The sequence below is a fragment of the Syngnathoides biaculeatus genome, chromosome 15, assembly GCF_019802595.1.
Source record: "Syngnathoides biaculeatus isolate LvHL_M chromosome 15, ASM1980259v1, whole genome shotgun sequence".
Classification (NCBI taxonomy): domain Eukaryota; kingdom Metazoa; phylum Chordata; class Actinopteri; order Syngnathiformes; family Syngnathidae; genus Syngnathoides; species Syngnathoides biaculeatus.
In genome coordinates this window covers 4,112,133-4,139,699 of record NC_084654.1, presented here as the reverse complement: position 1 = coordinate 4,139,699, position 27,567 = coordinate 4,112,133, and the positions used below count along the sequence as shown (strand labels likewise).

Sequence of the window (27,567 nt, the reverse complement as noted above, 5' to 3'; positions counted from 1 at the left end):
GTGAGCAGCAGTGATAATGACGACAGGCTTACAGGCCAGGTCAAGAGACAGGCAGGGGTTGGTACGCCGAGAGTGGAGATCACAGTCGAGGAAGTGGAGGAACGAGGCATCAATGGCAATGATCTGGCAAAGCCAGACCGTCCGTTGGGTCCTATAAGTGCTGCAGGTAATTACTGGGGATGAGGTGAAGGTGTGCAACTCCCGATGACTGCCGGTGTGTTGGGGGACCTGCACAGCCAGGGCTAGGACCGGCAGGATCATGACACTCCAGAGGTGTGTAGAGTAGCCAAATAATGGATTCAAGTAAAAGAACTATTACTAAAAAGTAATCTTCCATGAAAATTACTTCAGGAAAAGTACACACTAAAATAAGTACAGTTTTTTCAGCGCACACTAGTTAATAGGCTGGCGCCTCTTTGTGGTACACTGATACCTCTACTTAAAAAAGTCTCGACTTTGGAAATATTCAAGTTATGAAAAGCCTCCCTGGAAAATATTTGTCCCTAGTTACGAGAGAAATTCAGGATATGAAAGGAACAAAATGAATGCTTATTTTTAAGGTAAATGAACATAATTTAGTATTATTCTTTCCATTATGTACACTTTAAATGCTTATTTTTGGCAGAAGGGGAAGGGGGACTATTTACATGTAAAATGCATTTCTTAATTTATGAAGCGGCTTCCAGAACAGATTAATTTCTGAAGTAGAGACACCACTGTATACCAACCGTGTTGGATACATTACACTGACCTTTAAATGTGTCTAAATAGAATCTGGAATGCACTGAATCCATAACAAATAAACTGGGATATTGTTAAGCATTACTGTTGTTTTTCTTACAATTTTTATTAAGCATTGCACATGGGGAAAAGGCACTGTTTGGGTTATTTCCTTTTGTAGCGCATGCAATCAACTCATCTTGCAGACTGTCCTAGTGTCAACACCGACTGATATTAACATGCAATCTCGATCCGTTTCCTGCCGTGCTGTATTTACCTGCAGGCTGTCCCATGTGATCTTGCAGGAGCGGACTTTAATTTTGCTGCATTGTCCTTCAATGGTAAATTCCTGCACCAAATCCACCCCATTCCACTCCATCCTTCGTGTACTTTCAGACCAACAGCAGCCCTTTATGCCCTTTCTAATAAAATAAGGATGCCACCGGCTTCTAACAAGATAAAAACAAAGCAATTCTTCTCACAACTTTCTCTTCCATCTCGCTGGTGATGGGCTATAATTTACGACACCCCCTCTCTCTCTCTTTGGCTCGACCAACACTCTCTCACTCTCGCCCCTTGTTCCCTTATAAAGTCTCTGTTATAAATATGGTTTCACATAATGTGCAGGGTGCGTAGCCTTTCATGAACTAACGACAAACCAATTATTACAACATTTCTCAAAAATGAGAAAAAGTGGTGACCTCCCCACACCACTCTATCTATCCCATTTTCTCTCAGCAGGGAAATGACTCAACCATTGCCCTTAGATATGTGTCATGAAAAAAAATAGGTTAGATTGTCATATAATTACACTCATGTCATATAACTCATGAATACATGGAGTGGAGAGAACATTAAACCCCTGCTGACTCATAACCAACACACAAACACAAAGTACAGAATCTTGGCCCGATAATCTAGGTCCAGTTTGTGGGTGTGAGTGGGCTGCAGGAATTGGACACAAAATCTGGAATAACAAAGCAAAAAAAGTATTTACTGTTTTGACTTCTGCCAGACCTGCATTCCAGATTTTTCTCAGTCCCAAGAAAGTGTATTTTATGACTCAACCTGTTCAACAGTTTATATAAATATCTCTTTAAATAGTTAATAATTTAGAAATGTTTATTTTCTTGATTGCATGGTTTTGTTTCACGATTGGTCCTGCAAACTGACAGAGAAGTACGGTGCCAGTTGGACGATGACTGATTTCAGATCACTTCATTTTTCTTCTCACAACCCTTACTTGAAACTTTCATGTTCATGAGCATATTTCAATTATAGCTTTTCAGTTTTTTTTGTCAAAACAAAGGTCATATAATTTCCTGTAGTGTATACTCTTTTTTTTTTTTTTTGCATGACTTTGTCTTGGGCTGGTATTGCGGTTTAGGTGAAATTAGATTAAAGGTCATATACAGTGTATTTAGAAATTTGTTTCAAAATAAATTATGGATGTTTTAGAACGATTGCTGGAAACTTCTTAAATGAGATGACATGTCTGTTGAACTCAATTGTCATAACATTGATTAAAAGTTATTTTCACCATTTAAGTTTACCTGGCATTTTTGGTGTGGTGTTGGCGCTCAAAAGGGATCAAACTTGGAGTTACAAACTTGGGGCCCAGCGTTAAGTTGTCTGTCCCCAATTAAATTAAAAACGTAATGACCTTCGTTTTGCATTAGTGAGTTCCAAGTTTTCAATTCCAGTTCCAAGTTTCTTCAGCCTGCAGCACACTCGAGCAATGCGACTGAAAGCAACTGAAGTGGACAATTGTAAAACAGTAACCAAAAATTTACTTTACAAATAATGATACAGAAGAGCTTAAAATGTAAAACAATAATATAAGGAAAGCAAAGCAAATTTATTTGTATAGCGCATTTCATACACGAGGTAACGGTCATGGTCCTGCCCTGGCGGTTTGGTGCCTTACACAGCTACGTTGATTAGGTTGATTGATCATCTGCAATAATGAACCCCAGTAATTAAAGGACCCAGCGGACGGTCTTGCTGTGCCAGATCGTTGCCATACATGCCTCGTTCCAGCACTTCCTTGTTTCTGATCCTGAATCCCGGTGTATCAACCTCTGCCTGTCCTCCGACCAACCCAGTAACCTTAACGTCCTTGATACTGCTGCTCTCTCTGACTGACCTCCCAGCTTATGACCTTGAAACGAATAAAGACCTTTTAACTGGATTCCTGCTTACCGAGTCCTGGATTTGGGTCCTCCCTTGCACCGATGGGTCGTGACAGAATGATCTGGCCTGACGAACATTTAATCTCTTGGGGGTCCTCGGTACTCCAAGTTCTTATGATGAGTAAAGGACCAGGAACGAACTGTGTTTTAGTTCTAATTCACATGCCTAAAAACAAAATACTTGATCAAGCTTGTTTTGAGTCCTCCCTGCTCCCTTCTCATGCAGTCAAGTTTTACATCTTCTTGCACTTACACGAGTAAAACTTGTCTGTTGGCACTTTGTGAGGAAAATGAAGCTGAGTTATCCCAGTGGAAATCAAGAGAAGGTAATAGGAAAACAAATAAATTGGGTTTACATGGAGTATTGTATTCCGATTAGAAAGGTTAGAAGCCTAAACTGAAAAAATGCTACATACACACACCCCAAGTGGAATAAATGGGCTGAAACAGAATGAATCCATTCAGTTTCAAATGGGTAGAATACCGTATTCCCTCTCCCAAAACGATAAAGTCCTGGATAAGGTTTTCAATCAAAATAGTCAGCCTGCATTCTATGTGTACATGCTCTGTCTTGACGTAAACGTGCAGTGAGGTGCTACACAAGCGACTGACATCCATCTTGATAATTTGCCGGATGTTTACATAGACAGATCTGAACATCACATGTCTTTAAAAGGGCTGTTCTGATGAAATGTAGTGGCAATGTAAATCACGTCACATGCAAACAATTGATCCTTAATCAGAAGGATTTCAATGGGGGGGAAGTCTCCACGTAAAATTGACTACAGTTTTCATCAACTACTAACTACCAAAAGTTTTTATATTTATCACAGTGACAACGATTGGGCATAATTTGACAACAGCAAGTGATAGAGACACAAGTTGGAGTAGCACTGCTGTCAGTATCAGCCAAGGAGAATGCAGTGAAGAGGTTTGCTTTTCATTATAAATGTATGAGTACTAAAGCGGTTGAAATGTTGATTAATGTTCAATGTTCAATTATAGTTAAAACATTGATATATATGAGGCGGCATGGTGGAGCAGCAAGAAAACGTTGGCCTCACAGTTCTGAGGGCCCGGGTTCAATCCCAACCCTCCCTGTGTGGCGTTTGCATGTTCTCCCCTTGCCTATGTGGGTTTTCTCCAGGCATTCCGGTTTCCTCCAACATCCCAAAAACATGCAACATTGATTGGACACTCTAAATTGCCCCTAGGTATGATTGTGAGTGCGACTGTTTGCCTCTGTGTGCCCTGTGATTGGCTGGCAACCAGTTCAGGGTGTACCCCAGCCTCCTGCCCGTAGACAGCTGGGATAGGCTTCAGCACTCCTGCGACCCCTATAGGTTTCTTTGTAGTTTATGGCCTAACTGGAGTCGCGGGTCTTCTAAAAAACTAGCAGGATTTGGGGCTCAACTCCAGTCACATGACATAACTCAAGTCAGACTTGGGTCACTAATTTTAGGACTTTGAAGTTGCTTGGCTAAAACGTATGACATAAGACTTCACTAGACTTTGATGTGGTATTCCTGGGACTTGACTCAATTTGATTTGGAATATGATTTGATAAGCCTTGACATGTGAAATATATTCTTTTCATCTAATGACATATAGGAGAGTTATCATCTGTCTCACTCTCAACCAAATTAGTGGTTCAAAATGAGCCAACCTGCTAGGTGATTCAATTATAGTAAAGAGGAGAAAGGACGACTACAGATTTTGAAAGATAATTTTTCATATATCACACAAACATACACAGAGACAAACAAATTTACAGAGTGAATGAACCTGTGCTGAGCATACAAAACATGGCAAAGCTGGGAAAATGAATATGTGTTGGGCAGAGATTTATAGCCAGAGCAAAACACAGGTCTTTACCCACATGTATTTGTATTGCCCCTCCTGGAAGCCGTCCCCTTAGAGAGACGGTGGAGATGTTTGTGTGTCCCAATCATCCTAGGAGCTAAATTATTGGGTGCTTCACACCCCTGCTAGGGTTACCCTTGACAAACAGGTGAGGGACCAGACCAAGCACAGCAAAAAAGACCCCTATGACGATGATTACCAATGGATTAAAGTTTCACCGGGCACCCCTCTGGACCCAGGCCTGGAGGTGGGGCTTGACGGTCAGCGCCAGGTGGCCGGGACTGCACCCATGTGGCCCAGTTAGGCACAGCCTGAAAGGGTAACATGGACTCATAGGCCAGGGGCCATAGGGGTCGGGTGCAGTGTAAACTGGGCGGTGGCCGAAGACAGGGACCTTAGCGACCCAATCCCGGCTCCAGAAGCTGGCTCTTGGGATGTGGAACGTTACCTCTCTGGCAGAGAAGGAACCCAAGGTGGTGTGTGAGAACTTACAACTAGATATAGTCGGACTTGGCTCCACACATTGCTTGGGCTCTGGTACCAGTTCTCTCGAGAGGGGTTGGACTTCGTTTCAGTCTGGAGTTGCTCATGGTGAGAGGCGCCAAGGAGGTGTGGGTATACTTTTTGCCCCCTGCCTTGGCACCTGTACATTGGGGATCACCCTAGTGGGGGGGAGTACAGGTCCTAACTTGTTTGTGCCTATGCACCAAACAGCAGTTCAGAGTACTCACTGCTTTTGGAATCCTTAGAAGAGGTGCTAGAGAGCGCTTCTACCATGGACTCCATCGTTCTGCTGGGGGAGTCCTATGCCCACGTGGTAATACCTCAACATACCACAGTAATACCTCGAAGGGTGTGACTGGAAGGAACGGCACCTCTAATCAGAACCCGAGCAATGTTCTGGTAATAGACTTCAGTGCTCATCATGGATTGTCCATAACAAATACCATGTTCAAGCATGAGCGTATCCACACGTACACTTGGCACCAGGACACACCAGGTTGCAGTTTGATCATTGACTTTATGGGTGTGTCATTGAACTTCCAGTGGCATGTCTTGGACACTCGGGTTAAGAGAGGGACAGAGCTTTGTGGGGCTGTCCTGGTTGACATGCCTCTGCAACAACACAAGTTTAGAACTCATTCATTCACTCAGCTAATTTAGAACTCTGCAGCTTGGTTTCTAACCAGAACAAAGAGCTGACTTCTTATATTAATCCAATACTAAAGTTGGCTCCCAGTCAGGTTTAGAATTGACTATTATTTTCTGTGGTGCGATACACAATTGAATTTAACTGCCCCAAAAAAAAAAAGAAAAAAATGAAGTCAGCACCAATTTTTTGTGTTTTTTTTCTCATGCTTATGAATGAGCATTTTAGAGCATTTTCATCTTTTTAAAATCTTTTGCACTAAACATTTTTTTTCATTTTTTGTTACTTCTAAATGACCTGCTCTATGCTCATGCAATGTTTGTGTATAAAATGTGCTATATCAATAAATTTGCCTTGCATCATTGTCTGATTAGTCCATGTGGATTTTAGTTGCAGTTTTCTGTTTAGCTAATGTATACCAGAATTTGAAAAGGCTCCAATAATAGTCATATAAGCAATTGTTTAATTTGTAGATATGCAACCAAGCTACCATATGAAGTTACTAGTTATGTAATTTTCTATAATTATCTTTTTGAGCATTTGAGAACTGGCAGTTTTTTGTAAAACCTTCCTCTTCATGCACACACTACTGACATCTGGAGTTAAATAGAAATCGTCTTTTCAATTATATGAAACCTATATCGAAAAATTACATACGAGTTCAAGAGTTTTACCCATGTTGGGATTACAAGCACTGTCACTAACTGGCACATCGGATTCTACTACCAAGGGACTTTTTGAATTTGAATGGAGTCAAAGCCATGTCAACTGCCTCATCATTCACCTTCTGAAGAAGCAAAGGGAGGGGGGCTTGCTGTCTGTTTGTTAACATTATACATCATGACTCCTGGTAATTTGGTAGATAACAACAAAATATGGAAATTGTTCATTCTGGATGCCATGGAATGTTAATTAATGGCATAGTAACGCAAACCCCAAATTCATGTCTATGCCTTTATCAATATCCTGACCACAATTTAATGGTTGCAATCAAAATACGTATTTGTGCTTGGAGTAGATAATAATGCTTTCATTAAAAAAAGTTTTTAGATATTCGCTACTTCATACTGTTAATAAGTATTTTCACCTCTACAAACATTTGGTATTGTCCGTCAAAACATAAAAGTCAATTTTATTTTGTCCTGTTTTATTTTCTTGTTCTTTTGACATTGTGGGAGTCTACTTTTGGCCACTACACACACTGTGCCGCGACTCTATAAAAGTCACCGCTATATTCATATTTCACATTTCCAATATTTTTGTGATGAGCTGAAAAAGGTTAGATGAAAAACACATTTCAAAACTTACCTCCAGCCCTTCCAAACTGCAAGCCACACCTTAAATTCTTTGGGTCTTTGCAGAGAATGTAAAAGTCACACAGTGGTAAAAGCAACACAAGACAATAGTGAGGAAGTGAGAAAGGTAAGAGGAAGAGGAGGATGAGGAGGAGCTGTTTGGCTGGCTAACAATCCTCTTAGCCTGGTTATGTCATGAGACCAAGCTAAGTCCACCTTCATTGACTGACCAACAGACAGACGTGCACACGCGCACACACGCACATGCACGCACACACACCAGCTGAATCACAGGCAGACAGACCAACACTACAGTATTATTACACAAAAATGTTTTAACCTGCTAATCAGAATGTGTAAATGAAGCGTCTTGTCCGAAGCAAAAACAATGAGAAACTAGTACCAAAATAGTTGTTGGTTTGACAGCAATGTCGCTTTTCACAGCATAAACTGAAAGGAATGATGAATAAAATATAGTTGATAAAATGGTGGTTAACTGAGCTATAGTAGTTCTGCCCTTCAGACTATAGTTAAAGTGGGACTGTCATCCCTATAAACATTCTAAAATAGATATTGTAATGAAGAATACATATAACAGTATTCATTTTAATGTCTATACGAAGAAGAAAAAAAGTGAGCGGAGAACGCGTCATCCCTGCACAAAGTTGTGCAATTGAGTGTCCCTCGACATCCAAGTTGTCGCCATATTAGTCGCGTCAGCTGTTCTTGACGTCATCGTCACTTCCGCCGTTGAAAACGCGCAGTGCCTGCTACTATGGAAGCCGAACAACAGAGACATTTCCGACACCCCTTCTGACACCGAAGCTCTTTTCGAAAAGGACAACACCACACAACCAAGTGAAGTTACCTGGGGAATATTACACAATTGTTTCGAGCCCTCAGGGTAATATTACACTATTGTTTCAAGCCATATTCAGATAATATCCGATCACCGCCAAACCACATCCCGTACGATCCACTTCCGCGGTGGAGATGAGCCATCACGGCTTATTGCAGCCGGCCGGTGTGGCCTATGACAGAGCCGAGTGGTGCTGCTTTAGGGGGTGTTCACAGTCGAGCCGGGGCGCTTTATGTGCGCACGTGACTCAGTAACGTATTCTCGGCTGGGTTCTTCAGAGCCGCCCCCGTTGCAAAGCCCGACGCACAGCCTTCGCAGAAGCTGTGACTGCCAAACACGGCGTCTCAGCCAGTGTGACTGAGTTTCGGTGCCCGTGGTGGCATATAAGGAGGAGGTGGAGCCGGGCTATGCTGCTTTTAGGGGTATGTTCAAAGTCGCCGCAGTACACGATGAACACTATCGAGACGAGGCTGAGTGAGACATTGTTGGCTGAGCGATGCGCACATCGACACATTTCATACGCAGATCTTTTGTTACGTTATGAGAGAGACCGATTACGTGGTCCGCCGCAAACTATTATTATTTTTTTAGTAGCTGTATACAGACCTGCCTGTTAGTTGGAAACCATGAAGCTCTTGTCCTCTGCACCCGTGCAATCCATTTTTCACAACGAACAGGGTCTCTTTCAAACTTATGAAGGGTAATTCCATTCTCCCGAGTGTACAAGCAATGTCCAGCAATGCAATGAGCCGGCATTTTGGCTAACACAAAGGAACAACGAGCTACCTTTCTGGAGGTGAAAATAATGGAAACAAACGAGCCCACGAGGGAGTGCCGCTGTCCTTTACGTCACTTCCTGCTTCTTCTCAAACGCAAATCCCTGAGAGGATTTTCATGGTGAGAGTTACAAAAAGCTGTATACGTCAAAATCATGTTTTTTGGTGAAAAAACACATAGGACCATATTGGCTGTGGGTTTTTCCATTGATAATATACCAAAAATCATCCGTTTGACGACACTTGACCTTTAAAGGAGTTTGTGTACTGTATAAGCCTTTGGTCAGTTTGTGTAGTGCATGTCTTACACTGTTGTTCGTGTTGTCTGTTGCTTCTGAAACCCAAGTTGTGTCCAAAGGCTGCTGACTCTCTGTATAAAGAAGCATAGACATTGACATTAATTAGCCATTTTGCCCATTCCCATCTATTTTCTTGAACAATGGTTGTCATTTGGGTTATGGATGAGCTAGAATTGATCTCAGATAACTTCTGGGGAGTATATGCTGGACTGCTTGCCAGACAATTTTCAGGGGACAAAAAAATACATGGGTTAAAAAAAATGGAATCCAGAGAATTCATTTTCTCAACAGAAAACTACACAGATAGAAACCAGTAGTGCTTTGATTGATTTAATCAGTAATGGGAAAATACAGCAATCCTTCCTTAACTGTTGGTAGATTATGACGATAATAAATTGAAATTTTATCTAACGATACAAAGTCGGTCAATTAATTCATAAATCATGGGATAATGCTTAACCAATTACTAAAAACAATTATTTCATACTCCAGTTAATGTGGAATAACTCAAATACAGACCTCAAATCCTATCTCACGTTTCAACTGAAAACTGGGACCCAACTGAGTCGCCATACACCTATTAGCCCTTTTTAATTTGGCAAAACAATGATGATTTTTGTAATAATAATAATGACATTCAATTGCAGGGCACATCAATGCAGCCCTATGGGGGCATAAACCAGTGGAATCTGTAGGCCGGTCCCAAGCCCGGATAAATGCAAAGGGTTGCGTCAGGAAGGGCATCCGGCGTAAAAATTGTGCCAAACAAATATGAGCGTTCATCTAAAGAATCCCATACCGGATTGGTCGTGGCCTGGGTTAACAACCCCCGCCCCCGGCACTCCTAACCTGCAGGGCGTTGGTGGAAATTCAGCTACTGTCCGTTGAAGACAAAGAAGAGGAGGAAACTGGATCCATCATCATAAGAAAAAGAGGAATGCACAGAGCCTACAACTGAGTGTAGGGACTTTGAATGTTGGGACTATGACAGGAAAAGCTCAGGAGTTGGTTGACATGATGATTAGGAGAAAGGTTGATATCCTGTGCATCCAAGAGAGCAGGTGGAAAGGTAGTCAGGCTAGAAGTTTAGGAGCAGGGTTTAAATTATTCTACCACGGAGTAGATAGGAATAGAAATGGAGGATGGTGGTGTGTAGGATGACTCTGGTGGTGGGTAGGAACATTAAGAAGACAAAGGTAGAGCAGAGAACCATGTGGTGGAAGCTGAGAAAGGAAGAATGTTGTTCGGCCTTTCGGAAAGAGGTGAGACAGCCTCTTGATGGACAGCAGAAGCTCCCGGAAGACTGTACAACGACAGCCAAGATAATCAGAGAGACAGGCAGGAGAGTACTTGGTGTGTCTTTTGGTCGGAAAGGGGAGAAGGAGACTTGGTCGTGGAACCCCAAAATACAGATAGTCGTACAAGAAAGAGATTAGCAAAGAAGAATGGGATACTGACAGGACTGAGGAGAGGCGAAAGGAGTACATCGAGATGCGACATAGGGCAAAGGTAGAGGTGGCAAAGGCTAAACAAGAGGCATATGAAGACATGTACATCAGGTTGGACATGAAAGAAGGAGAAAAGGATCTCTACAGGTTGGCCAGACTGGGATCGAGGATGTGGAGCAGGTAAGGATGATTAAGGATAGAGATGGAAATGTGTTGACTGGTGCCAGTAGTGTGCTAAATAGATGGAAAGAATACTTTGAGAAGTTAATGAATGAAGAAAATGAGAGAGAAGGAAGAGTTGAAGACGCAAGTGTGAAGGAGCAGGAAGTGGCAATGATTAGTAAAGGGGAAGTCAGAAAAGCACTACAAAGGATGAAAAATGGAAAGGCAGAATTATGAGGACTCAGGTTCAAATCCCGGTGTGTGTGTGTGCGCGTGCGTGTGGGTGTGTGTGTGTGTGTCCTGTATGGAGTTTGCATGTTTTCCCCATGGCTGCGTGGATTTTCTGCGGGCACTCCGGTTTCCTCCCACGTGAATGCTGTTGTTGTCTGTCTCCATGTGTCCTACAATTGGCTGGCAACCATTTCAGGGCCTACCCTGCCTCCTGCCCATTGACAACTGGGAGAGGCTCAGGCACTCCCCGCGACCCTCGCGAGGATGAGTGGCAAAGAAAATGGATAGATGGATGGAGGCTGATTAATCTCTTATCAAAATAATATCCCATCAAATATCAGAATCTGCATCAGCCCAAAAAATTCCATATTGGTGAGGCCTTTGTGAAAGTCCCACCTGTAGCCTTGGAGCTTATTGTATGGTTGAATGCAAAAACGTTGCCACAACTAACTTTCAGTTTCAAAGCATTTTGACAGTTCACGAAAATGCTCCACAACATTCCTATAACAATTGAACTCTGGAAAAAATGTAAAATTCACATCAGATCCCGATATGAGTCATTTGTGTGTTTATTTGGGTTTCAGCTGTCAGTTAATGGTAGATTATGAAGCAGAGTCTTTGGGCCAAAACCAGCAGACTCAGAGACAGTTTCTCCGATAATCAACTCCCTCTCTGCTTTGCCCCCATTAACATTATTACCCTCCGTGGCACACACCACCATTGATTCTAGACGAGAAATTAAGCACTTTCAGCAGCGTATTCGCCTTGGCCTTATAGCACTGTGGCCATACCCACTGACTGTAATTCTTGTTAAATTAGCAAGCTTGACCATATTGGTTATATTTTCTGTGGTATAAGGCACAATGTGGATATTTTAGATTGATCAGTGTATATACATTATTTATTTATTTTTAACTAGTCCATCATAGCATATGTTGTATGTCATTTATTTATAACATATCTGACAATAAAGTTACTTGAATTTGAATTTCTTTAACTACTTCCATTAATTACAATAAATCAATGCACGGAATAAAGTCATAAATATTTCTTAAGCAGACCTTTCCTAAAGGTTGCACCTTGCATGTTATATAATTGTAATCATCTTATTGGGATAATTACTGACAAAGCCCCTGACCAAACCTCAAAACCTTACAAACACCACTCATTGTGCACTTTTTTTGTTGTGATACAGTATAATTTTGCCTTTAAAAACATGAATAATAAGATCATTCATACAAATCAAGTACAACAAATTAACAAATTAACTATATGTTAGATATGGCCAGTATATAGTACGTGAGTTTGTACCTTGTGGCAAGGAGGGACAGTGTCGCAGGTAGAAACTGACCTCTGGCCTCCTTGCACCCCACTGCTGAAGGAGGTCCATGAGTAACAACTGCTGAGGGAGAACTCGCTCTGGCAGAAGACAGGAGGGATGGAAATTAGGTTCTGATTGTCAGTAACATGTCAGATTTGTTTCCAGTGATAGTTGGAGTCTGTCAAGGGTGCCCTTTGTCACAGATTCGGTTCATACCTTCATTGACAGAATTTCTAAGTGCAGTGAAGGTTTTGAGTAAAAAGCAAAGCACAGCAAACTTGTTCATATAGCGCATTTCATACACAAGGTAACTCAATCTGCTTTACAAAATTAAAAGCATTTGAATACAAAGAAACAAAATATTTAAAAATGGAAAAAAAACAATACAAACATAAGATAAAAATGACAAAAAAATAAATAAAAATAAAAGCACAATTAAAAACAGCGTACAGATCCAGAAATATCCTTCAAAAGTGAAAATACTCTAAAAAGCATGAGGGAAAAAAAACCTGGATTCAACCTGGATTAATAAACATTCACACTTGGAGCTGACGTCACCTATATTGGCAACTTACTCCATTTGTGCGCAGCATAATTGCAAAATGGCTGCTTCACCATGTTTGCTCTGAAGTCTGTACTCCACTATTTGAACTCAGTCTGTAAATCCCAGAACTCTACTGGGGTTGTGTAAAGTAGAATTTTGTTTACATCCATGTTTCTGGAGTAAATGAGTATTTGTAGGTGGGGTTTGTAGTTTTGCTGCAGAAACAGTGCATTCACATTAAGTCATTTTCAAACAAACGTGTCGGGCTCTAAAATCACGCTTCCCACAGAAAAACAGGGGACATATTTCTTGAATGGTGTAAATCCATTGCGAAGGGAGGCGCAATTATGTCAGGTTAGAGGTTGTCAGGGGCAGTAGCCTGGCCTGTGTGCGGCTGCCCCCGGCACTAGCTCTTCACCTCATTGTCTGTTATTATGCCATGTATTTAAGCCTTGTCCATCCATCCATCCATCCATCCATCCATTTTCTTAGTCTCTTATCCTCACAAGAGCCAATCCAAGCTGTCATCGGCCAGGAGGCAGAGTACACCCTGAACTGATTGTCAGCCAGTCGCAAGGCACATAGAGACAAACAACAGTCACACCTAGGGACAATTTGGAGTGTCCAATTTACGATGCATGTTTTTTGGAAACCGGAGTGCCCGGAGAAAAACCACGCAGCCACACGAAGAACATGCAAACTCCACACAGCTGGGCCGGGATTGAACCCTGGCCATTAGAACTGACTCCAATGCTTTATAGCTACCCCACCGTGCTGTCTTTAAATCTTGTGTGAAATGTTAATAGTTGCCAGTTTGTTGCATTAGACCACATTCGTCTGTATGAGTATAAGAGCCTCTTGTTACGTATTCACCTTGTTGTCACGGGCAGCGTTCCTGTGGCACCACAGCCAAATCTATTTAAGCCTTGTTTTTGCTGAGTAGTTATCAGACCTCGTTTTCATGTTTTTGGACCTTACCTTTTGCTACATGTTTTTGTCTTTACCTCTGTTGGACTGGCTCACTGTGTATGACCTCAGCCTGGAATAAAACATCAACATCATGTCACTGCCTCAGAGTCCTCCATTAGGTCCTAACCCAAGTCCCATGCTCGTAACAGAACAAACTGGCCACAGTGGGATTGAGTAAGAAAAATGTGGCATCGCCGGTCGCGCTGCTAGTCTGCCTCCCAGCGCAATCAGCCTGCCGACCAACTGTCCTCTCTCCGAGTGGGCTCTATCTTTTTGTCCTCTCCTTCCTTTTCCCCCGTGGCCCCCCACGTATTATGACTATTCTCCACGCCCGACCCATTCACCGCCACGTTTTATTAGACTAGGAGGCAACTCGTCGGCCGCCTCACATTCCTGCCCAGGCAGCAGTTTGTCGGCCGCCTCATCTTCCTGCCCAGCCGGCGGCGGTGGCTCATCAGCCCCCACACGTTCCTGCCCCGGCGGCGGCGACATCACGGTCCTTTCCGTTCCGGTGGTGACAGTTATTCGGGCTTTGATTCCTGTTTAGACGGTGATTGGCTCACGGCCTCCTGTTTCGACGGCGACCTGTCCTCGCCCCCCGCTCCTGTCTCGACGGCGACAGCGACAGGTATACGGCCGCCTCACACCCCCATCTCAACGGCAGCTGCCTCCCTCTCCTGCTTCAGTGGCAGCTGGTCCACGAACGTTTGACCACGCTTTAAGGACGATCGATCCCCGGCCGCCTCCCGACCTAGCCTCACCGCCAACCGATCCACAGCTGTTTCACGACGAAACCTCGCTAGCGACCGATCTCCGGACACATCCCGACCTAGCCTCGGCGGCAACCATTCCATAGCCGGCTCACAACCAAGCCTTGGCAGCGACTGGCCCACGGCCGCCTCACGACCACGCCTCAGCGGCGACTGTTCCCCGGCCACCTCACGACCAGAGCTCAGCGACGACCGATCCCCGGCCATCTAAAGACCAAAACCCAGCAGCGCTCAATCTCCGGCCGCCTCACGACCACGCCTCAGTGGCGACCGGTGCCCGGCTGCCTCCCGACCTAGCCTCGGCGGTGTTCGATCCACGGCCGTCTCACGAACAAACCACGCTGGCAACAGATCCCTGGCCACCTCCCGACCTAGCCTCGGTGTCAACCATTCCACAGCCGGCTCACGACCAAGCCTTGGCAGCAACTGGCCCACGGCCGCCTCACGACCAAGCCTCGGCGGCGACTGGTCCCTGGCCGCCTCAGGACCAGAACTCGGCGACGACCGATCCCCGGCCACCTCAAGACCAAAACCCAGCAGCGATCGATCTCCGGCCGCCTCACGACCATGCCTCAGTGGCGACCGGTGCCCGGCTGCCTCCTGACCTAGCCCCGGCGGTGTTCGATCCACGGCCGTCTCACAACCAAGCAACGCTGCCAACAGATCCCCGGCCACCTCCTGACCTAGCCTCGGTGTCAACCATTCCACCGCCACCTCACGACCAAGCCTTGGTCAGATAAACAAAAAAAAAAGTCAGCCTGTGGTTCACTATGCTGGATTGGTTTTCATGTGCTCTGAGAAAATCTATGTATTTCTACTCGGAACAAATTTTACACGCGTGATTTTTTGTGCTCGACTGTGCAGATTTGCGAGCACGAAGGTGCGCGAGCGCAGTTGTGCTCCTCAAATGTGAGTGACTGAGATATGCACCTATCACACAACTGGTTTACTTTCCAAGACAGGGAAGACTGCAATCATTCACATTTGAAAAATGTACGGCTGTGGTCAGTCACGCTCACAGATATAGTTACGGGTGTGGTCCTTCAGGCATGCCCGCAGATAAAGCTGCGGGTGTGATTGGGGATGGAATCTCAAGACCTTAAAATAATTTACTGGATTAATATAACGTAACTGTAAATTAAAAATTAAATAAACAAATACACAACTATAATGGAAAATTAAAATTTCAAACTCAGAAATGTTAATTTCCCATTTCAACTGATATTAGTAGAACATGATATAAAACGGTATTTAAAATTTTTCATCAATAAAAATTCTTAATCTGGCCTGTCAAGGCTTAAACACAAACGGTCTATACCCACAATGTTTTGAAAATGCTAAAAGTTTAGTTCAACATAATCGGTGTTAGTAGCAACAAGATAGCGATACATTGTAACAAACATTCCTGTTGGCAATCGTGATTTATTGTTATAATCTAGTGTAATTTACGGCAGTATCTATTTTCAATCCATTGATGAAAGCTAGCAGTAGATTATCTATATCTTCCTAATGCATGTAGAATGGAAAAGCTTTCAACTTCAAGAAAACGCAGTACCACGGGAGAAAATGACCGTTCACATTTAGATATATGGGCAGACTAGTCTAAAGTTAGAACTTAGATCAAGTCAAAGTAAGGGGGACTGGAGGGTGTGTTTCAAATATAGGAGGATCACACTCCTCAGCCTTCCTGGTAAGGTCTATTCAGGGGTGCTGGAGAGGAGGGTCTGTCGGGAAGTCAAATCTCAGATTCAGGAGGAGCAATTTCCTGGTCATGGAACAGTGGCCCAGCGATAGATCCTCGGCAGGATCCTCAATGGTGCATGGGAGTTTGCCCAACCAGTCTTGATGTGTTTTGTGGATTTGGAGAAGGCATTCGATCGTGTCTCTTGGGGCGTCTTGTGGAGGGTTCTTCGGGAGTACGGGGTACCAAACCCCCACATACGGGCTGTTCGGTTCCTGTACGACCGCTGTCAGTGTTTGGTACACATTCCCGGCAATAAGTTAGACTCGTTTCCAGTGAGCGTTGAACTCCGCCAGTGCTGCTCTTTGTCACCAACTTTGTTCATAACTTTTATGGACAAAATCTCCACAGCGCAGCTGAGGTGAAAATGGTGTCCGGTTTTGTGGCCTCAGTATTGCATCCGCTTTTTGCAGATGATGTGGTTCTGTTGGCTTCACCAAGCAGTGATCGCCAACGCTCACTGGAGTGGTTTGCAGCCAAGTGTGGAGTGGCTGGGATGAAAATCAGCACTTCCAAATCTGATACCATGGTTCTCAGTCGGAAAAGGGTGGTGTGCCCCCTCCGGGTCGTGGTTGAGATCTGCCCCAAGTGGAGGAGTTCAAGTATCTTGGGGTCTTGTTCACGAGTGAGGGAAGAATGGAGCAGGAGATCGACAGACAGTGATGTCGACTTTGTGTCGGTCCGTTGTGGTAAAGAGGGATCTAAGTCGAAAGGCAAAGCTCTTAATTCACTAGTCGCTCTACGATCCTACCCTCACCTTTGGGCACTCGCTGTGGGTCGTGACCAAAAAAAAACTATTTTCCCGGACACAAGCGACCAAAATGAGTTTCCTCTGCACGGTGTCCGGCTCTCCCTTCGAGATAGGGTGAGAAGCTTGGTTATCCGGGATGGGCTCAGTGTTGAGCCCCTGCTCCTCCGCATTGAGACGATCCAGATGATGTGGCTGGGGAATGTGATTCAGATGCCTCCCGGAGGTCTCCCTGGTTGTGTATTCCTGGCATGTCCCACTGGAAAGGGATCACGGGGACGATCCGGGACACGCTGGAGAGACTGTGTCTCTCAGTTGGCCTGGGAACGCCTGAGGATCCCTCCGTAAGAGCTGGAAGAAATGGCTGGGGAAATGTCTGGGTATCCCTGCTGAAGCTACTTCCCCCGCGACCCGACCCGAAGAAGCGGTAGAAAATTGATGGATGGATGGATGGATATATACATACACTTTATTCTTCAACAAATATAATTTGTTAGGTGAATAAAGAACAGACTCACCATGTCCATTCCATTTTTCAGCTAAGTGGCACTCCCCCTCGCCTGCCTCTTTGCAGTATTCCACCACATCTAAAACTCTGGTTGCAGGTGTAACCGGGACCTCAGTCAGCATCTGCTGGGTGTCGTTGAGATAAACTGTGAGGATCACCTGTAACCATAAAAACATTATTCATCTTGAGACGCGTCACTAAGCAAGGTGTTTTCATATGCGCTAATGACACCTAGTATTTTTTAATATTAAACTTGAGAGAACCCAAGACATCCAAATACTCTTTTAAATATGTGACCCCATTGGTTCTCTAGGCTTAATGTTGATATTATTAATATTTCATTATTTAGAGACTCTAAAGCAGGGGTGTTCAATCTGTCGATCCCGATCGACTGGTTGATCGGGAGGCAGTCTTGGTTGATCGCGGGACGGCGTGCCAAACAAAACCAAAAAAAAAAAGTCAGCCAATGGTCCCTCTAAACTATGCGCGTGCGCAATTGTCCACCGCTGATGCAGTCTCGCAGATCTTCTGCGTTGCGTGCCACAAAAATAATAATCCAATGCATATTGAAAGTTTAACATACAGCTATTCAGTTAGTGGCATTTCACATACATACTGTAAAAAATAAAAAGCCACTAGTTTCTTTTAAGCAGCACATGGAACTTACACTAACATCGACCGCTGCTCCGCCACACTCTCTTTTCCTAGTTTACCTTACACCCGCCCGCTCCCCCCCACCCCCTCTTAAACACATACACTCATAATTAGAAATGTTACAGTACTTACGCAGCCCACCAATGTGTTTTATACAATGAAGAAAATAGGTATTTGAACACCCTGCTATATTTCAAGTTCTCCCACTTAGAAATTATGGAGGGGTCCGAAAATTTCATCGTAGGTGCATGTCCACTGTGAGAGAGATAATCTAAAAAGAAAAATCCAGAAATCATAATTGTGATATTTTTATTTATTTGTGTGATACAGTTGCAAATAAGTACCGGAACATTTTTTCTAAGTCGTCAAAAGCCTTAAGAATTGATTAATTGCCAGGCTTTTAGTCTGCTGGTTCACACACTTGTCTCTCAATCTGGGAGATAGTGGTTGCGTGGGTTTAAGCCTCGAGCATCGGTAACCCATGCTCCACCACAACAGTCCAATGGGAAGCTGATCTGAATTCAGACTCCATGGTGGAGGTCTAAACTACGTTGCAGTCTGCGACATTCCACTGGTAAATTTCAGCCTTTTTGTTTTTCTTCTTTTTCGTAAAACGAGACATACACATGCACAGAAAAGAGTTGTGGCTGGTGTAATCCTTCCTAAGGTGCCGGATGCAGTGAATGGCGTGACAGTGGTCATTTTAAGAATAAGAGAGTAACTAGTAGAAATAAGTTCAGTGATCAACTGTCTGGTTTTCTCTTTCAGTCCACACATCAACAATCTTTTTTGAGCATTTTTACAGAGATGGTGTTTTTGAGGGAGCTTTTTTGATCTTCTCAAAAGTACAAGGAACCCCAACCCCAGCCCCAAAAGCCATACTATAGTCAAATACCAACTAAAACTATATTAAGTTGCTCATATACACTTTTCACACAACACTCTACACTTGTACAATTCAACGTGGCATGAAGAATCAATGCATTCAACATTCATGTTCAGAATCAGAATCAGAATCAGCTTTATTGGCCAAGTGTGTAAAAACACACAAGGAATTTTTCTCCGGCAGTCGGTGCTGCCCTGGTACGACATTCAGAACAAAGAACAAGGAACAACATAGCAACAAGGACAAAGAACAAAAGACACTTTTGTTGATAGGAACTATTCGTTATAAGTTGTTCAAGATGTAAAATCTTCTTCATTTAGAACAGGTGAGAGATAAGTGTGTCAATGTCCCACATTGTGTTGAGCTTGTACAGAGTGCCTTTACCCGTTCGCGGTTCCCGTTATAGACCAGTGCAATGACAATTGAACAAAGAGAGCAGTTTAAAGTGACGTAAAGTGACAAATAGTGCGGTCGACAAAATATAAAAAATAATTATAAAATATAGACATACATATGTATATTACTAATATTAATATTTATAAGTCACTGATGGTGTAGTGGTACACACAGCTGCCTTTGGTGCGGGCTGTGTGGGATCAATTCCGGTTCAGCGATGGTGGCGATATCTGCCCTGTGACTGAATGGCGACCAGTTCAGGGTGTAGTCTGCCTTTCACCCTAAGCTAGCTGGGATGAGCTCCAGCTTTCCCGCGACCCTTGTGAGGATAAGCGGCTTGGCAATGACATGACATGACAGATACTGATTGGACAATAGGATGCGAGTGAGTGTCCTAACATGGCACAAGGCAGAAAAATAGTAGGTTTGCTGATAAAGAATTTAATGACTTGATTGCCAGAGGGAAAAAATCTGTTCAAATGCCTGGCTTTCAATATAATGAAGTGCAATTTGCAACTGCAAACTACAACCACAAGAAAAAGAAAAAAAAAATATTGGGTCTCATTAGATTGTACAGGTTTGCATAAAGTTGAGGCCATCTTACATTTATGCCTAAAAAGAAATGCAAACTGCTGTCACTCACCAAAAGTCCTTCCAACCCAGTTCGTATTTTCTTTCATTCCTTGAATCTACGCACTTTCAGGCCTATTGACAGAAACACCAGTCGCGCCAACACCCGACCAAAGAAACGCTTCATTGAAAATACACCAATCCAAAACACACACATTGCTGTTTGTCGGTGTGCATTTGGGTGCATGCGTGGGGGAAAAAAAGAAAAAGTGGAAGTGTGGTTGAAATGTGAGTGACACCATGAGTGAGTCCCAAGATCAGAGACACTGGAGGGTGGTGGTGGGGACATCAATTTTCAGTACAAGGTGAGGTAGACGCAGGGTGAGGTGGGCGTTGGGGTGATTGGGGATAAAGTTTTTATAATTGACAATACTGTGTGGGTCTCCACCAGTGATGGGAATGAATAAATTTAAATAAACGCCGTTACTAACGGCATTATGTTTTTTCATTAACGGGTAATCTAACAAATTACTGACTGTCCGTATAATGCCGTTACCATGATCAACACATTACTGAAGCCGCCCAATAAAAAAAACATAAAAACGGTTATCCGACCTCACGCACACAGACACAGGACTCAGGCGCAAGTATGTCTTTTATCGTGTGTGCATGAGGGTTCCAGCGTGACAAGCGGAAGGGGAGGGTGAGATAATCGCCTAAGCAATGATGATTGGCTAAGGTAGAGTAAGATTACGTCTTCAGCCAATCAGAGAAATTAGGTGGGGGGGTGTTTAGAGCGCATTCGTAGTGGCGGGTGAGAGATGGCGAGTGAGGAGGACTCAGACTCCGGTGTCTGTGGCATTTGCAGAATGAAGATTCAGACACGACTTGAACCTCATTGAGGTGAAAGGTTAAAATGTGCATGTCAAGTGTGGGAAAGCTGGTCTTCACACCAAAGAGGAACAGACACTCTGACCTCAAGTTTGAGAAGCTGCTTCTCCTACGATACAACCACTGGTTTAAGGGCTAAAATGTTGATATGACTGGGTTGGGTGGGTGGATGTTTGGAGAGAGGACTCCATGCATTTTAAGAGTTGGATTTAACAAATCCATTAAAATTTTCAGCTCAATGTAAACATGAGCGGCAATAAATTGAAACCTCTGTGCAGGTACGTGTTATTTGCTGTCCTGCTCTCTGCATCTGGCTTGTGTGTGTGTGTGTGGGGGGGGGGGGGGAACACACGCAATATATACTTTAGCTGGTAACTAGTTACTTTTATAATGGAGTAACTCAATTAGTAACGCAGTTACTTTTGGGAGAAGTAAGTATAACTAATTACTTTTTCAAAGTAACATGCCCAACACTGATCTCCACACCAAATTGTCCTTTTATAGTCTGATATATTTTCATGACAATTTTGTAAAAGCACAGTTCTGTCTTACACATTGGTGCTTCTGAATGACAAATACAACAGCAAAGCACAGTACTACTTCATATGATCAGGACTTTTGGGCCAATTACCATTTTAAAAAACGACAACAGATCAGAGATCCGATCACAAGATTGAACAATGAGTCTTGAAATGACCTGTTCATGTATATACAGTGAAGAAAATAAGTATTTGAACACACTGCTATATTGCAAGTTCTCCCACTTAGAAATCATGGAGGGGTCTGAAATGTTCATGGTAGGTGCATGTCCACTGTCGTCTTCTTTTTCTTTCGGCTTGTCCCGTTAGGGGTCGCCACAGCGTGTCATCTTTTGGCTGTCCCTCGAATTAGCTCATTTCTAATCCTATCCAACCTGCTCACTCCGAGCGAGAACCTCAACATCTTCATTTCTGCTACCTCCAGTTCTGCTTGCTGTTGTTTCTTCAGTGCCACCATCTCTAATCCGTACATCATGGCCGACCTCACCACTGTCTTATAAACTTTGCCCTTCATACTAGCAGAGACTCTTCTGTCACATAACACACCAGACACCTTTCGCCAGCTTTTCCAACCTACTTGAACCCGTTTCTTCACTTCCTTACCACACTCACCATTGCTCTGTATTGTTGACCCTAAATATTTGAAGTCGTCCACCCTCGCTATCTCTTCTTCCTGTAGCCTCACTCTTACCCCTCCACTTTTCTCATTCACGCACATATATTCTGTTTTACTTCGGCTAATCTTCATTCCTCTCCTTTCCAGTGCATGTCTCCATCTTTTTAATTTTTCCTCTGCATGCTCCCTGCTTTCACTGCATATCACAAAATCATCTGCGAACATCATGATACAAGGGGATTCCAGTCTAACCTCATCTGTCAGCCTATCCATTACCACTGCAAACAGGAAGGGGCTCAGAGCTGATCCCTGATGCAGTCCCACCTCCACCTTAAATTCCTCTGTCACACCTAAGGCACACCTCACCATTGTTCTGCTGCCATCATACATGTCCTGTACTATTTTAACATACTTCTCTGCCACACCAGACTTACGCATGCAGTACCACAGTTCCTCTCTTGGTACTCTGTCATAGGCTTTCTCTAGATCCACAAAGACACAATGTAGCTCCTTCTGACCTTCTTTGTACTTTTCCACTAGCATCCTCAAGGCAAATAATGCATCTGTGGTACTCTTTCTAGGCATGAAACCATACTGTTGCTCGCAGATACTTACTTCTGTCCTGAGTCTAGCCTCCACTACTCTTTCCCATAACTTCATTGTGTGGCTCATCAACTTTATTCCTCTATAGTTCCCACAGCTCTGAACATCCCCTATGTTCTTAAAAATGGGAACTAGAACACTTTTCCTCCATTCTTCAAGCATCTTTTCGCCCGCTAGTATTCTGTTGAATAAGTTGGTCAAAAACTCCACAGCCATCTCTCCAAATTGCTTCCATACCTCGACCGGTATGTCATCAGGACCAACTGCCTTTCCATTTTTCATCCTTTGTAGTGCCTTTCTGACTTCCCCCTTATTAATCATTGCCTCTTCAACTCTTCCTTCTCTCTCATTTTCTTCATTCATCAACTTCTCAAAGTATTCTTTCCATCTATTTAGCACACTACTGGCACCAGTCAACACATTTCCATCTCTATCCTTAATCACCCTTACCTGCTGCACATCCTTCCCATCTCTATCCCTCTGTCTGGCCAACCTGTAGAGATATTTATTTCGTGTCCAACCTGGTGTACATGTCTTCATATGCCTCTTGTTTAGCCTTTGCCACCTCTACCTTTGCCCTATGTCGCATCTCGATGTACTCCTTTCGCCTCTCCTCAGTCCTGTCAGTATCCCATTCTTCTTTGCTAATCTCTTTCTTGTACGACTATCTGTATTTTGGGGTTCCACGACCAAGTCTCCTTCTCCCCTTTCCGACCAAAAGACACACCAAGTACTCTCCTGCCTTTCTCTCTGATTATCTTGGCTGTCGTTGTACAGTCTTCCGGGAGCTTCTGCTGTCCATTGAGAGCCAGTCTTACCTCTTTCCGAAAGGCCGCACAACATTATTCCTTTCTCAGCTTCCACCACATGTTTCCCTGCTATACATTTGTCTTCTTAATCTTCCTAGCCACCACCAGAGTCATCCTACACACTACCATCCCATGCTGTCGAGCTACACTCTCCCCTACCACTACTTTACAGTCAGTAACCTCCTTCATATTACAACGTCTGCACAAAATATAATCCACCTGTGTGCTTCTACCTCCGCTCTTGTAGGTCACTCTATGTTCCTCCCTCTTCTGGAAATAAGTGGTCACTTCAGCCATCTCTATCCTTTTTGCAAAGTCCACCAACATCTGTCCCTCAAAGTTCCTTTCCTGGATTCCGTACTTACCCATCACTTCTTCATCGCCCCTGTTTCCTTTACCAATATGTCCATTACAATCTGCACCAATCACAACTCTCTTGCTGTCTGGGATGCTCAGAACTACTTCATCTAGTTCCTTCCAGAATTTCTCTTTCAACTCTAGGTCACATCCTACCTGTGGGGCATAGCCGCTAACCACATTATACAGAACACCCTCAATTTCAAATTTTAGTCTCATCACTCGATCTGATACTCTTTTCACCTCCAAGACATTCTTAGCCAGCTCTTCCTTTAAAATAACCCCTACTCCATTTCTCTTCCCATCTACTCCGTAGTAGAATAATTTAAACCCTGCTCCCAAACTTCTAGCCTTACTACCTTTCCACCTGCTCTCTTGGATGCACAGAATATCAACCTTTCTCCTAATCAAGATGTCAACCAGCTCCTGAGCTTTCCCTGTCATAGTCCCAACATTCAAAGTCCCTTCACTCAGTTGTAGGCTCTGTGCATTCCTCTTTTTCTTCTGACGATAGATCCGGTTTCCTCCTCTTCTTTGTCTTCGACCCACAGTAGCTGAATTTCCACCGACGCCCTGCAGGTTAGCAGTGCCTGGGGTGGGCATTGTTAACCCGGGCCACGACTGATCCGGTATGGGATTCTTTAGATGAACGCTCATATTTGTTTGGCACAGTTTTTACACCGGATGCCCTTCCTGACGCAACTCTCTGCATTTATCCGGGCTTGGGACCGGCCTACAGATTGTACTGGTTTGTGCACCCATAGGGCTGCATTAGGTGCATGTCCACTGTGAGATAATCTAAAAAGAAAAATCCAGAAATCACAATGTATTTTTTTTTATTATTTTATTTTATTATTATTTATTTTTTATTTGTGTGATACAGCTGAAAATAAGTATTTGAACACCTGAGAAAACCAATGTTAATATTTGGTACAGTAGCCTTTGTTTGCAATTACAGACGTCAAACGTTTCCTGTAGTTGTTCACCAACTTTGCACACACTGCAGGAGGGATTTTGGCCCACTCCTCCACACAGATCTTCCCTAGATCAGACAAGTTTCTGGGCTGTCGCTGAGAAACACGGAGTCTGAGCTCCCTCCAAAGATTTTCTATTGGGTTTAGGTCTGGTGACTGGCTAGGCCACGCCATAACCTTGATATGCTTCTTACGAAGCCACTGCTTGGTTTTCCTGGCTGTGGACAGTGCAGTCATCCTATCCCATGTGCAGAAAAACACCCCCAAAGCATGATGCTACCACCCCCATGCCTCACAGTAGGGATGTTGTTCTTGGGATGGAACTCATCATTCGTCTTCCTCCAAACACGGTTGGCAGGATTATGACCAAAAAGTTCCATTTTGGTCTCATCTGACCACAAAACTTTCTCCCATGACTCCTCTGTATCCTCCAAATGGTCAATGGCAAACTTAAGACGGGCTTTGACATGTAATGGTTTAAGCAGGGGAGCCTTCCGTGCCATGAAATCATCGAACCGTGACGTCTTAGTGTATTACCAACAGTCACCTTGGAAACGGTGGTCCCAGCTCTTTTCAGGTCATTGACCAAATCCTGTCATTTGTGGGCTGGTTCCTCACTTTTCTAAGGATCATTGAGACCACCACACAAGGTGAAATCTTGCATGGGGCTCCACTCCGATTGAGATTGACCGTCATGGTTAGCTTCCTCCATGTTCAGTGGACCTTTTTTCACCAAGCTGCATGGCACTTTCTCCGTAGGCCCTTTCTAGACGTTTGAAATTGTACACTTTTGTCTCTGGTGTCTTTGGACACCTCTTTGGTCTTGGCCATGTTACAAGTTTGAGTCTTACTGATTGTATGGGGTTGACAGGTGTCTTTATGCAGCTAAGCACCTCACACAGGTGCATCCGATTCAGGATAATACATGGAGTGGAGGTGGACTTTTAAAGGCAGACTAACAGGTCTTTGGGGGTCAGAATTCTAGCTGATAGACAGGTGTTTAAATACTTATTTGCAGATGTATCACACAAATAAATAATTAATAAATCATATATTGTGATTTCTGGATTTTTCTTTTTAGATTATCTCTCTCACAGTGGACATGCGCCACGATGAAAATTTCAGACCCCTCCATGATTTCTAAGTGGGAGAACAATATAGCAGGGTGTTCAAATATTTATTTTCTTCACTGTTATTGTGTGCTCAAAAAATATGTATTTACAAGACCAAAGAGAAGGTTGATGGATGTTGTGAGGGAAGTTGGTGTTAGAGAGGAAGATGCAGGACATGGTCTTAGATGGAAAAAGATGACACTTTGTGGTGACCCCTTATGGGACAAGTCGAAAGGAAAATTAGAAGAAGAAGAAATGTGAACTTGACTCAGAAGTACCGGGCAGAGGTACAAAGTAAGGCTGCACAAATACATGAGCCGTGATTCTTTACGGGAGATATTAGAGAGGACTAACTGATAAACCTGCAGTGTTAGACGCAATCAATGACATGACACAGAGGCTACATTGGAAGAAGAGCTTCATTTATCTGTCACACACATGCAAACATATACAGTAATCCCGTTTTTTTATCCGTTTATCACGGGGGGGGAGGGGGGTTAGGTTCTGGGCGACCCACAGAAAATCTGTAATGTAGCAATCGTCCATTTTTTTTCCTTATTGAAGCAGCATTTCGCTTTTATGCTGCTCACAAGTTGAATAAATTGCCAACAGAGGTGACGTCAGCCCCAAGTGTGAATGTTTTTAAATCCAGGTTGAAAATTTCTTTTTTCTCATGCTTTTTGGAGTATTTCCAATTTTAATGATATTTCTTCCACTGTACACTGTTTTTAATTGTACTTTTATTTAATTTTTAATACATACGTTTGGTTGTCATTTTCATTGTTTTTATCCCATTTTAAATGTTTTATCTCTTTGTATTAAAATCCCTTTAATCATGTAAACCACATTAAGTTACCTCGAGTATGAAATGTGCAATACAAATAATTTTGCTTTGCTTTGCTTTGATACATTTTGAAAACCTTTATGAACCTCCCCAGACTCTTATACTTCGCCATTCCTATTTAGAATACTTTAGCTACTTTAAAAACGCTTATAAACGCTTAAACATGCGGTAATGCACAGTCGTATCATACACTATGTACAGTTTATTCTTTGTAATTTGTGTTTTAATTTCATTTTCTTTTTCTTTAGTTTGTTAATGTTTGTACACAATAGCTTAAACATCATATAGTGATGGATTATTGTCCACAGGTTGACGTCAAGTGCACATGCTGGAAGGACATGCAGATCTTTCTGTTACAGCTGTTGTAACAGTAGACATTAAATTAGTTTAGCAAAGCAGAGAAATGGTCACAACAATGACAACAACAAAAAATATTACAACTGTGACTCAATTACATTAATGTATGCTCAAGCTTGATAGGAGTTTGTCATTACTAACAGTCACAAGCAATCTCCACTGTCTTCTTTATTTTATCTCATTTTTATTTCTAATCTCTTTACTCAACACACAATTACACACACACACACACACACACACCACACACACACACACACACACACACACACACAACTCACACACACGCACGCACACACACACGGACACGCATACACGCACTATTTATAAATCTCCCGTAACAGATTTGTTGTTGCATGGATCTAG

The 27,567-nt window shown here is 43.2% G+C and overlaps 1 protein-coding gene across 9 annotated transcripts in view; it reads right to left on the bottom strand.

Annotated features, from left to right (window-relative positions):
- LOC133513456 (apoptosis-stimulating of p53 protein 1-like) overlaps nucleotides 1-27,567 on the bottom strand; it is a 116,050-nt gene that overhangs the window by 76,531 nt on the left and 11,952 nt on the right. For 6 of the 9 annotated variants that reach the window (XR_009798499.1, XM_061844275.1, XM_061844280.1 and 3 more), the window contains 3 exons: nucleotides 17,607-17,754; nucleotides 12,307-12,414; nucleotides 9,164-9,225 (listed from right to left, as the gene is read on the bottom strand). Coding sequence is in view for 6 of the 9 variants with exons in the window: in XM_061844275.1 (XP_061700259.1) it covers nucleotides 9,164-9,225; nucleotides 12,307-12,414; nucleotides 17,607-17,754 (318 nt within the window). In the remaining 3 variants the exon portion in view is untranslated. Of the gene's footprint in view, nucleotides 1-7,233; nucleotides 7,305-9,163; nucleotides 9,226-12,306; nucleotides 12,415-17,606; nucleotides 17,755-20,175; nucleotides 20,739-27,567 lie in introns of those variants that run through there. The other 3 variants (XM_061844279.1, XM_061844283.1, XM_061844284.1) reach the window with 3 other exon arrangements.